A 12,500-nucleotide genomic window follows, 5' to 3' on the forward strand; every position below is an offset into this window, starting at 1 on the left:
GGGTAATGTCCGCGTTTCGGCGAGAGTACAGTGCGATATCTAGATTATATTCAGATAGAAAGCGCACCCCGGGGCCAATTAACGAAGAGAGTTCCGTAAGCAACTACTGTATTGCGTCATGGAATTTTACTGTGGCATTAGCATCCATTAGGCATAGCCATCCCATCAGGGATTTCCCAGTACAACGTATGATTAGCCATTGTCACCATAGGAGTCGTAACTTATTCCTGTTCTGTCTCTGAAGGGCGTCCGCCCCGGCATATTGATCCCGTATGGAAGATATGTTTCAGTGTTTGATTCGCGTGTTTGGCGAGACTTCGCTGGCTGAAATTCGCTTACGGGAAAGTCTTCGAGCACACTGTACTTACGCTGAGCGGATTACGTGATATATACGTGTACACGAGAGACATTCTAAGGTCTTAAGGTCTTATCCGCTGTGTTTGTGTCTGTTTATTTTAATGTGTGTGTGCAGTGATATCTGTCGCCGTTCCCCAAGCATCCCTCCACCCCTCCTCTGTCCCTCAGATCCGAGTGATGGTACCATGGAATGAGATGGTGGTCCTCGACGACATCGTGATGACCGTGAGCGGTGTCCCGGGACACAGCGATCGCTCGGACGACTACCACGACCACAAGCAGCGGCGCCTCGGTTCGTCGCACTGCCCGCTGCACGATTACGACCTCCTCAAGCCGGTCGTCATGGCCACATGGCAGAATGGCTTCCAAGGGGAGTGTCCCGAGGTGGACGCCATCCTGGTGGAGGCGCAGGCGGTGCAGGAATCCGTTCGCATCCCCGGGACGGGACTTTACCTCGTGTACCACTCCTCAAGGTACTCTGTTTACTCTAGTTGTGTGTGCGTTACTCCCGCACGCCTAGCTTCTTATGCAATATCTATCATCTTTTAACCACTTAATCAACAAAATAATTCCAAACACACTCCGACCAAAGCCGCGAAGCTCAACATCAACAAACCAAACCCACGACGAATGCTTCCTTGCAGGGCCAACGGCTACGAGTCCACGCTGCGCCTCCAGCTGACGCCTGACCGCATCCCGTCCTCCCTGCGTCGCGTCCACCTGCGGATCGTCCTCGAGGGCATTCTCTTCCGCAAGGTGTTCGAGGCCGACCCCGCCATCAAGTTCACCTACGCCTGGAACCGCATGAACGTGTACAGGTAAGTGGTCGTGGCCAGTGGTGCTCCGGGAGAGGCTGATGAGGATGATGGTGATGGTCATAAGTAATGAAATTTATTGTTTTGAATAGTGGTACTAGTTGAATTGGTAATAATGTGTTATTACTCTTATTATGACTATTAGTGTCATCATCATTATCAGAATGGTATTGCAGTTATTACTATCATCTTTAATAATTTACCATTATTATTATTATTATCATGGTTACCATTGATAGTAGTAGTAGTAGCAGCAGCAGTATAGTAGTACCCTTATCATAATTATTATACCATTAGTAGTAGCAGTAGTTTAAATTTAAATTTGTACCTTTTCTTTATCAGAGTGACAATATATAGAAAAGGATAGATAGATAGATGGGTAGATAGATAAATAGATAGATACAGATATAGATGCGTACATATCATCATTGTTGTCATCATTAGCAATAGTGTTACATGTTCCTGTTTGATATTATTATAATCAGAATATGCCTCTTTTGATATCTATTTCTCTCTTTTTTCTTCTTCTTTCTCCTCTTCACCCCCCCTCCTCCCGCCTCCCTCTTTCTTACTTCCTCTTTCTTTCCTCCTCTTATTTTCCTCTTTCACTTCTCTTCCCTCCTCATCCACCCCTCTCCACGCCCTCCTTTTCTCCCCCTCCCTCTCCCCTCCCCCCTTCTCTCTCCTCTTTCCTCCTCCTTCCTCTCCTCCGCCCCTCCTTAAATTCCCTACCCTTCCCTCCTATTTTACCCCCTCTTTTCCTCCCCATTTACCCTCTCTCTTTTCCCTACTCCTTCCCTCCTCTTTTATTCCCCCTCCCTTTCCCCATCTTCCCTTCTCTTCTACCCCTCTCCTACCCCTCCCTCGACCCCCACCCTCGACCCCCACCCTCGACCCTCGCCCTCGACCCCCGCCCTCGACCCCCACCCTCGACTCCCCCCTTCGACCCCTGCCCTCGACCCCCACCCTCGACTCCCGCCTTCCACCCCTGCCCTCGACCCCCACCCTCGACTCACGCCTTCGACCCCCGCCCTCGACCCCCACCCTCGACCCCCACCCTCGACCCTCACCCTTGACCCCTGCCCTCACCCACCGCCTCCCCGCCCGAGCAGGCAGAGCGTGTACGGCGTGACGGTGGCTCGCGTGTCCGTGGGCTACGAGCACGAGAACTGCCCCAAGATCATCTGGGAGCACCAGACGGCGCGGGTGGCGGGATACGACCTCGCCATCTCCAGCGTGGGCGGATTCAACCTGCATGTGCATCACGCTTATAATTTCCATCAGGGTAAGGATTTTATTTTCTTCTTCTTTCTTTCTTTTTGAAGGGGGTTGAAGGGATTTGGATGTTTGGAAATATTGTGCATGCAACTTTCGTGGGATATTTCCTTGTGCGGAAAGTTTTTCCTCTCTCCCTGTGACGCCTCCTCCAACCTCTCATCCGCCCCGCAGGGATCTTGCAGAAGGGCGACGGCCAGAACATCCACCTGGCGGGCCAGCGGCACCTGGTGACGACCCTCCTGGGCACGGGCGAGCAGCGCGAGGTGAACTGCGGCAGCCGCTGCGAGGGCCGCGCCGAGCACTCGCCGCTGCACGCCCCGACGTGCCTCGCCGCCGCGCCCGACGGCTCGCTCTACGTCGGCGACTTCAACCTCATCAGGAGAGTCAAGCCCGACGGCACCGTCATCACGGTGGCCAAGCTCAAGTGAGTCTCTCTCTCTCTCTCTCTCTCTCTCTCTCTCTCTCTCTCTCTCTCTCTCTCTCTATATATATATATATATATATATATATATATATATATATATATATATATATATATATATGTATCTCTCTCTCTCTCTCTCTCTCTCTCTCTCTCTCTCTCTCTCTCTCTCTCTCTCTCTCTCTCTCTCTCTCTCTCTCTCTCTCTCTCTCTCTCTTTCCCTCTCTCTCTTATACTCTCCTACGTTAATTTTTCACACGAGGATAATCGTTAGTAATATGAATATTTATGAATGTTGATGCAGTGCTGTAATTGATAGTGATGATATCAGTTTACTATATCATACATGCGCTCCGCGTGCGCGCTTGTGTGTTTCTTTGCTTCATAATCCAAACCGAACAATGTATTAACCCAAACCACTCTCCCCACACATCCTCACCCTTCACTGCTCACCGCAAACCCCTTGCCTCCTACCCTTCACCTTCTCTTCCACCCTCACTTTCATCCTTCGCTCTTCACCTTTTTTCCTCACCCTCTCCCTCTCCCTCTCCTTCCCTCTCCCTCTCCTTCCCTCTCCCTCTCCTTCCCTCTCCCTCTCCTTCCCTCTCCCTCTCCTTCCCTCTCCCTGTCCTTCCCTCTCCCTCTCCTTCCCTCTCCCTGTCCTTCCCTCGCCCTGTCCTTCCCTCTCCCTCTCCTTCCCTCTCCCTCTCCTTCCCTCTCCCTCTCCTTCCCTCTCCCTTTCCCCACAACAGCGAGACGCGCGTCTCCTACCGCTACCACGTGGCCGTCTCCCCCCTGGACGGCTCTGTGTACGTGAGCGACCCCGAGGCCCACCAGGTGCTGCGTCTGGAGAACACGGAGGGCGTGACAGACCCCTTGCGTAACACCGTCACCGTCGTGGGTTCGGGGCAGCGCTGTCTCCCCGGGGATAGGAACCAGTGCGGCGACGGAGGGATGGCGAGACACGCGCGCTTGACCTATCCCAAAGGTGAGGGGGTTAAGGGGGCTAGAAGTGAGGGGAAGGAGACGAGGAGAAAGAGGGGCTTCTTGGGATAGGTCTGTTGCTCTTTATATGCCTGTTAACGGGTTGATTTACTCGTTGATTTACTTTTTATTTGATATGATTGTTATTCTTTTTAGTTTACAGAACGTCCGTTTAAGCTTTTGTTTAACTGTACTTGGTTTAATTATTATTTCTTTTTTTTGGGGGGATGGGTGGTAGAATGAGTAAACTTTACTTCATAGATCCCAATAGCTTTTTTCTGAACAATATCATTATTTAGTTATATGCTGTTCTTTCTATAAGTTATATACCATCTTTCTGGTACACTCTGGAAACGAATACATATGACACAAATAAATTCATCAAACGTACTTTATATACCACGTATATTTTTCATTGTACACTGACTGTTGCGTTCACTATTTCCCTCCGCCATAAAGAAAACGTATGTGGAGTTTTGTTATGTTATCGGCGTTTTATGTCGTTTTGTATACAACTCCATTAATTGTTTAGAAGTGTGTAGATATTTTCCTTTATCTGTTTATCTTTATTTTTGTAATCATTTGACTTTAAAATGTTAAAAAGCCAGCTTGGTCACCGAGCTTAAAATAGAAGGGGATGAAATAAAATGAATACGGTAAAATTACGTGTCATTAAGAAAGTTTTTTTAATGGAGAGGAAAAAAACACTCATTAAGCCTGGAAAAATATTGCGATATCCCGCTGAGAATATACATTTTAAATACGAAAGCATTTTCACGTCAACCGTCACATTACACCGTTTTCTGTCTGTCTGGCTGTCTGTCTTTTTATTTTTTTAATCACTTTAGACGAATTCTTGAGGAAAGAACTGGTATTTTCAAGCAAATTGACATTTTTATTTATATAAGGAGGACAGAATTGACCCATATATATTTAAGAAAGAATTTTGGCTTTTTCTGTAAAATGTTCTTGTAAAATGACCTGCGTTTTATTTTTATTTTTTATTTTTTTCAGTGAATTATATTTTACAAGATAAATTCGCTGTGAAACCATCCTTATTAGTGACACGATGCGAATCATTTTCTGTAAATTATAATCCCTTTAAAACATATCCTAAAAAAATGCGTCTCACGAAAGCCATATTATGTATTAACATTTCCTGGACTCCTTCCTAGGTCTGGCCATCTCGTCATCGGGCGAAATCTACATCGCCGACGGGACGAATATCCGCGTCGTGAGTCCAGCCGGCGATATCCACACGCTGATCGGAGGCCACGACCACCGCTCCCACTGGGCTCCCGTCCCCTGCAACGGCACCATCAACATCGACCAGTTGCACCTCCGCTGGCCCACCGAGCTGGCCATATCTCCTCTCGACGGCTCCCTTCACATCCTTGACGACCACTTGGTGCTTCGCGTCACGCCTGATAATCGAGTGCAGGTTTGTAGGATGGCTTGTCTTGAGGGGAATGGGGCTGTATACTAGTATTATCATTAATACTGTTATATGACGATGCTGTTCGAATTAAGATTATATACTATCATTGTTATCGTGACACACATAACTGTATCATTATCATTACAGATATATATTGATATTAATGTCACCTTGAGGCTTACACTAACATACGGTTATGACATTATCCCGCACGTCACAGGAAGATGATGCTGGTTAGCATCTTTCTCACCGCGCTGTTTCGTATTGCAGGTGCTGACGGGTCGGTCCCTGAACTGCCCCTTGCCGCCCCACGAGCCCTCAGACATGTCCCAGACGGCCCTGCTGCTCAACCCTCAGTCTATTGCCTTCTCGCCGCAGGGTAAGTTGAGGCCTAAAAGTAATGGAGAGAGAAATAGAAGGGTGCGATAGACAATTAGAAATGGAATGTGATGGAAAGAAGGGGAAGGAAGGAAAAGAGGAGGGGGAGGGAGAAATATAGAGAAAGGGAAGGATAAATAGGTAGACAGATTGAGAAAAGGCGGAAAGGGAGAAATAGGAGGCAGAAGAAAAAGGAAGGAGATAGGAATAAAAGAGAAAAAATCTTGCGGAATCCCCACCAAACATGGTAGTGTGCTATTTAAAGCTAAGTGGATCTCAAAAACTGTCATTATTGTGTTGAAACATTACACGAGTTAGACAAAGTAGATGACAGAAATTCATTGTGATAACACTGATTCACAGGTGAGCTGTACATCGCGGAGAGCGATACGCAGCGGATCAACCGCGTCCGCATCATTACCAGCGACGGCCGCATCAGCACCTTCGCCGGCGCGGACCCCGGCTGCAACTGTCGCGACGCCACCTGCTACTGCCACACCTATGACAACGTGTCGGCGACGTCGGCTATCTTTTCGTCGATCTCGTCCATTGCTGTCACTCCTGACAGCGTCTTGCACGTGAGCGACCAGGCAGGGTACCGCGTGCGCTCCGTCAGGTCCCTCCTGCCGGAGCTCAATGAGCGCAAACAGTACGAGATCTTTTCTCCTGACACGCATGAGGTGTACGTGTTCAACCGCTTCGGGCAGCACCTGGAGACCCACAACCTGGTCACGGGCCAGACCATCTACAAGTTCTCGTACAGCGACAACTCCAACACGGGCAAGCTGCTCACTGTCACGGACTCGGCCGGCAACCGCTTCCAGATCATTCGCGATCGCGTCGGCTTCGTCAAGGCCATCGAGAACCCACAGAAGCAGCGCGTCCAGATCACGCTGTCCATGATGAAGATGCTGCAGCAGCTGGTGGCACCCGACGGCTACAACATCACCTTCAACTACCACGGGGCGACAGGATGCATGCGCTCCAAGGTCGAGGCGGTGGGCAGGTCCTACAGCTACGAGTACGATGCCCAGGGACGTCTCACCCAGGCCGTCCTGCCCACCGGCCAGGTCATCCACCTCAACTTTGACCTGAGTGTGCGCGGTGCAGAGGTGACCGTGACTAGGGATGGCAAGGAACCAGTCATTACAAGGCTCAGGGGCAACACCTTCAATCATACATCAGGTCAGTACGAACTTTTAGTTGTGGAGTTTAGAAACATCAGTTTCATGCTGAAGAAAATAAACGCCGAAACATTCACATTGTCAGATATTAAGTTTTCACTTTTGTTCTTTAGGTCCCGTGGAGGCTTTAGCAGAAATGGGAGGCCAAGGACCGCTGAGAATCCTGACCGCATGGAAGCACGAGGTGTCGCTCGAACGCACCGCCTACCGAGTGCTGGAGTCGACGAGTCCCACCTCGGCTGAGATGTTCCCCGTTCTGTCCCGCCAGCAGACGCACATCAGCGGCAACACGGTCAACCGCTACGAGTGGAGCTACTCGCCCGCCACGACAACCGACAGCCACAATGGCATGAAGGTAGTAGATGACCACTGTATTTGTTTGTTTTTAGATATTTCTTCATTTCTGTTGTTTTATTTGATATTTTTTTATTTTTATGTAGCAATATATGGTGATTTTAATAAATACAGTATCATGATGTATGGATATGTAATATATGATAGATACAAGCAAGCAATGCGATCTTCCTAGTCTCACCCTTTGGCCATGTTGCAGGTCTCTGGCACTCTCAGGGTGAACGGAGCCGACCTCCTGACCCTGAGCTACGACCCTGTGTCTTCCACCGAAGCGCTCCTCTCCGTCTCGGGCCACATGCTCGTCAACATCACCTATGACCACCTCGGCAGACCCATCCGCTGGGTGCCTGTGGCCCCTCTGGTGGCCAGCAACGTCACTTACGACCACTGGGGCCATATCACCAGCTGGGTCAGGGGAAACCTCTCCGAGGACTATTATTACGACGATTTCCTCAGGCTGGTGGCAGTCGTGTACGCCGACGGCAAGGATGTCAAGTACGAATACCGCAGCCACTTCACTAAGGTGCGTTTGGGGAGTCTTGATGAAGTGCAGAATGACTTACCTTAGGTTAAACAGAAAGATTTGTGTTTTGTGTAATTTCCTAAAATGTTATTTCTAATGTCATGGAAAATATAAGGAAAGAGATACGTGATCTCTGTCATCCCATCCCGAATGCAATGTGCGCCATACAAATTGTTGAAATAACAGTAAGTGTATGATTCTGTTGATGCTAAAGCGAATGCAAAATTTCTCCTCAAAGCATGGTCATTTCCTCACGCAGCCCGAGAAGGTCACTCACCCGAGCGGAAGGGCCTACGGCCTGGTCTACGATGACGCGGGGTCGCTTCGGGAGGTCGTGACGCCCCGCGGCTCCGCTTACACCCTTCAGCTCTCGACCTCTCTCGGCTTCTACAGGCTGAGGCTGGCGCTGCCTATCGACAGCATTGCCCTGCAGGTTTGTTGCTTAGAATATTATTTACATTCCCAGTGATGGTGCTTTTCAAATTAATGATTCACAGTTAATGATAAGCAGAGTAATTTGATAATCATTTTTTATCAGAAATATAAGGATAGTTCAAGATTCATAGTCCGTGTGTTTTGTATAATGATTCCAAAAGTACTGTTAAAGTGAATTACTGTATTTGCTTGTGGAGAGCAGATGGATGAGACTGAATCTTCCCGTAACAGATGCGCCTGGACGAGGAAGGGCGCGTTCTGGCCATCACGCTGCCCGGGCGCGGCGGCACGCTGCTCTACGAGTACAACGACGCCGGCCAGGTCACCGCCGAGCTCTACGGCCACGGCCTCACCGAGTACTCCTACTACGACACGGGTCTCATGCGCAACGCCAAGACGAAGCACAGCCACTTCGACCTCCGCACCGACTACCACTACCACGGCGGCCTCATGAAGGAGATGAAGCTGCGTTACGGCCCCAAGAGCAACCTCCACAACGCCAAGCTGCGCTTCCAGTACGACGGCTCGGCGCGCCTGCGCAAGGTGGAGGGAGAGGTGGACTCTACGCCTCTCGCGGAAATGTACATTCGCTTCGACAATCAGACGGGCGTCCTCCAGGGTATCAGTGACCTGCGCATCATCAGGAACAACATCCTCGAAACGATGATTCAGAACCCGAAGAAACACTACGTCAACACGCGCAAGCAGGACAACTACGGCCGCCTATCCGAGGTCTTCATGACGCTGGGAGACCGGATGGTGTTCCTCATGCAGCTGAAATATGACAACCGCAACCGCATTTCCGAGCGGGTGATCGAGGTGGCCGGGCGGCGCGAGGGCCTCAACATCACGTACATGCCCGACGGCCAGATCCTGGGCGCCAACGGGAAGGTCATCTGGCTCTACAGCTACGACGAGAACGGGAACGTCATCAGCTACTCGGAGAAGAGCTTCCGCACCAACCTGCAGTACGACGAGTGCGACCGCGTGACCATGGTGGGCACGAGCGAGGTCGAGTACGACGAGCGCGGCTTCGTGATCCGCATCGACAACCAGAACTTCGACTTCAACACCAAGGGTCAGCTGGTGGCGGCCTGGGACAGGGAGCAGACCTGGTCCTTCAGGATCGGCTACGACCACTTCGACCGCGTGTCGGTGTACGAGGACCACCACGAGAACATCACGCAGCTCATCTACGGGCGTCCTGACCAGCCGCACCTGGTGACGCACCTGCACAACCCTCGCTCCGGCGCCACCACGACGCTGCTCTACGATGACATGAACCACCTGATCGCCGTCGACCAGCCGGACGGACGGTACTTCGTGGCCACGGACCAGAACGGAACCCCCATCGCCTTCTTCAACGACATGGGCCTCCTCATCCGGAAGCAGGCATGGAGTCCCTTCGGCAAGTTGCTGGACGCCTCCGGTGAAAATATGTGGGTCGGCATCGGCCCCTGGGGAGGCTTCCTGGAGCCTGTGACGGGCATAGTGGTCCTGAAGGGCCACGCCTATCACCCGCAGCTCCTGCAGTGGCTGACTCCACAGTGGGGGCACCTGACGCAGACCACACGACATGTGACGGACGTCTTCGTCTACAGGTTCATGAACAACAACCCATTCAATCCACAAGACCGACTCCTCAGGCATTACTACACAAGTAAGGATTGCTGCCACTTGGCTCTGTCTGTTGTCTGGTCTGTGTTCTCGCTACATCTCGGGGTCATTTTCACGTTTTTTTTTTTTTTTTTTGCCATGGAATATCAAAATGTATTAGTTGAAATGCTGCACATTTTGTACGCACTGATTATTTCTACCCTGTCTTCATCTGTTGTATTCTAAATATCATTTTGAGTTCCTTAGTATTTCATTTGATATCATTGTGTGATTATAGTCCATATATATTTATTTAATGCGTACAAAAAGAAATATTTCCATCTGAACGACGAAGACAAGTAAAATGAGAAAAGATTTCTTTTATGATATTGATTCTAACCTTTCCTATGCTCTACTTCTCCAGACGTATCCGAGTGGCTGGAGCTTTACGGCATCGAGCTCCGCCTGGTCCTGGGCTCCGAGTACCACGAGGACACGATGGTCAAGCCGCGCGCCGTGGTCTCCGTGGACACCCTGGGCGCCTCGGAGGTGGTGAGCGGCCTCTGGTGCCAGTACCGCGCGGGCGTCCGCCACCTGCACGGCCTCAGCTTCTTCTCGCAGTCGCACATCCAGCGCCAGATGGGCACATGGAACGGCGCGCCCATCTCGCGCCAGGCGTCCATCTTCGGCCCGGGCGTGCTGGTCTCCAACATCGACGGCCGAGTGCTCGTCACCGGCGTCGGCGACGACGACTTCGCGGGCGTCATCGGCGACGTCATCCGAACCGTGCTCAACAACTCCATCATCCTGGACGTGAGCTCCACCCAGAACGGCCTCGACACCTTCTACTTCATCAAGGACAACCGCAAGCGAGCCGGCGAGGACATGCAGCACCTGCGGCGCCTCTCGGGCATCTTCAACATCTCGGACAGCGAGTCGGAGCGCGGCCACGAGATCCGCATGTCAACGCCCACGGCCAACCTGGTCATCATGTACGGCGAGCGAGTGCAGCGCGCCCGAAATCGGGTGCTGGACGAGATGGAGCAGCGGGCGGCCAGGGTGGCGTGGCAGCGCGAGGTGGCGCTGGTGAGCCTGGGGCGCCCTGGCACGCACAACTGGTCCCCTCAGGAGGCGGCGGAGCTCGTGCGCGAGGGCCGCGTGCCGGGCTACGTGGCCACGCACCTGCACCCGGCCTCCCGCTACCCGCTCCTGGCCGCCGACCCCTCCAACATCATCTTCAAGCACGAGACCTCCCGCAAGCGCCGCAAGAGCCGCAGAAAGGGCCGAAAAAGGAGCTGGCGGCAGCGCAAGAAAGGTGGTGCATACGAGCAGACATGAAGAGCTAAACGCTAGGCTTTAGCAGCAATGCTGTACCGCTGAACTTCCAGGCATACGCTACTGAATCTGCCTTTGTCGACAGATTGTGATATAATTGTACATATTAAATGTAAACTTAACAGAGTTTCGATATATACGCATACTGAGTGCGGTTTTGTTCTTTCTATATGAGGTGAATTAAGAATGTAACTTTCATTATTATCATCATATTATATTCGGTGTTCTTGAGAACCCCAACTGAAACCCATATATCAAGTATGACGACTTTTGATGTTCCTTTCATGTGGTTTTTACCTCCGACTGTGTCATGCGGTAATCCTACTGTAAAAATATGTCATGTATTATGTAAAGTAAAATAATGAGTTTTTAATAAACATTTCGATGTACATTTATCAGTGGTCTTTGCTCTTGAACCTTTGAAAAGGAATAGAGAAGGAAGAATGAAATATGTGTACTCAAAAGAAAAAAAAAGTGGTAAAAAATACAGGTGAAAGTGAATAGAAAGAAAATTGAAAAATGGGAAATGAAACGGAAAAGAAAATAAGAACAAAACTTAAGAACGGAAACCTAAGCACGCGCACACAAATACACACACGCACGTAAGCACGCGCACACACACACAGACAAACGAACGAACACACGTTCCAATACACACACAAACCAGTAACCACATACCACCTACAGAGGCAGACAGGGTAAGGGGGGAGGGGAGGGGGGAGGAGCTCAGCAGAAGGAAACCTGTGGGACTCGAGCAGGTGCTTCGTGTTTATAAACAAGTGTTCCCTCGCTGCACCAACGGGAAAATAACTTGTTAAACAGTTTTACTCTTCGGATTCTCCCTGTTCCCACACACGTCTTCCGGCTGTCCGTCTTGTGTCCGGGTTTTACCAATTCTTTTAAAAGTTTTATATCCTCTCTCATATACATAGACACAAATACGCACACAATCACACACGCAGATCTATATTTGTGTTTGTATGTCTGTACATACGTCATATATGGATAGATAGATAAATACACACACACACACATTTATATATATATATATATATATATATATATATATATATATATATATATATATATATGCATATATACATATAACATATTATGCATATATACATATAACATATTCATGTATATATACATATATATACTTATATCTATATATGTGTATATATATACATATATGTGTGTGTGTGTGTGTGTGTGTATGTGTATACATACATATATATATATATATATATATATATATATATATATATATATATATATATATATATATATATGTATATGTATATATATAGACAGATAGATAGATAGATAGATAGATAGATAGATAGATAGATAGATACATATATATACATATATATATATATATATATATATATATATATAT

The 12,500-nt window shown here is 49.3% G+C and overlaps 1 protein-coding gene across 1 annotated transcript in view; it reads left to right on the plus strand.

The window, feature by feature from the left end:
* LOC113824674 (teneurin-m) overlaps positions 1 to 11,493 on the plus strand; it is a gene marked incomplete in the record, with an annotated part of 366,844 nt that extends 355,351 nt beyond the window's left edge. Inside the window, 13 exon segments of the mRNA XM_070143940.1 lie at positions 526 to 830; positions 1,002 to 1,175; positions 2,285 to 2,457; positions 2,622 to 2,874; positions 3,624 to 3,859; positions 5,031 to 5,296; positions 5,564 to 5,672; positions 6,035 to 6,856; positions 6,969 to 7,210; positions 7,409 to 7,732; positions 7,971 to 8,165; positions 8,399 to 9,827; positions 10,188 to 11,493. Coding sequence (XP_070000041.1) covers positions 526 to 830; positions 1,002 to 1,175; positions 2,285 to 2,457; positions 2,622 to 2,874; positions 3,624 to 3,859; positions 5,031 to 5,296; positions 5,564 to 5,672; positions 6,035 to 6,856; positions 6,969 to 7,210; positions 7,409 to 7,732; positions 7,971 to 8,165; positions 8,399 to 9,827; positions 10,188 to 11,101 — 5,442 coding nt within the window.
* Positions 11,494 to 12,500: the final 1,007 nt, after the last annotated feature.

The sequence above is a fragment of the Penaeus vannamei genome, chromosome 31 (assembly GCF_042767895.1).
Source record: "Penaeus vannamei isolate JL-2024 chromosome 31, ASM4276789v1, whole genome shotgun sequence".
Classification (NCBI taxonomy): domain Eukaryota; kingdom Metazoa; phylum Arthropoda; class Malacostraca; order Decapoda; family Penaeidae; genus Penaeus; species Penaeus vannamei.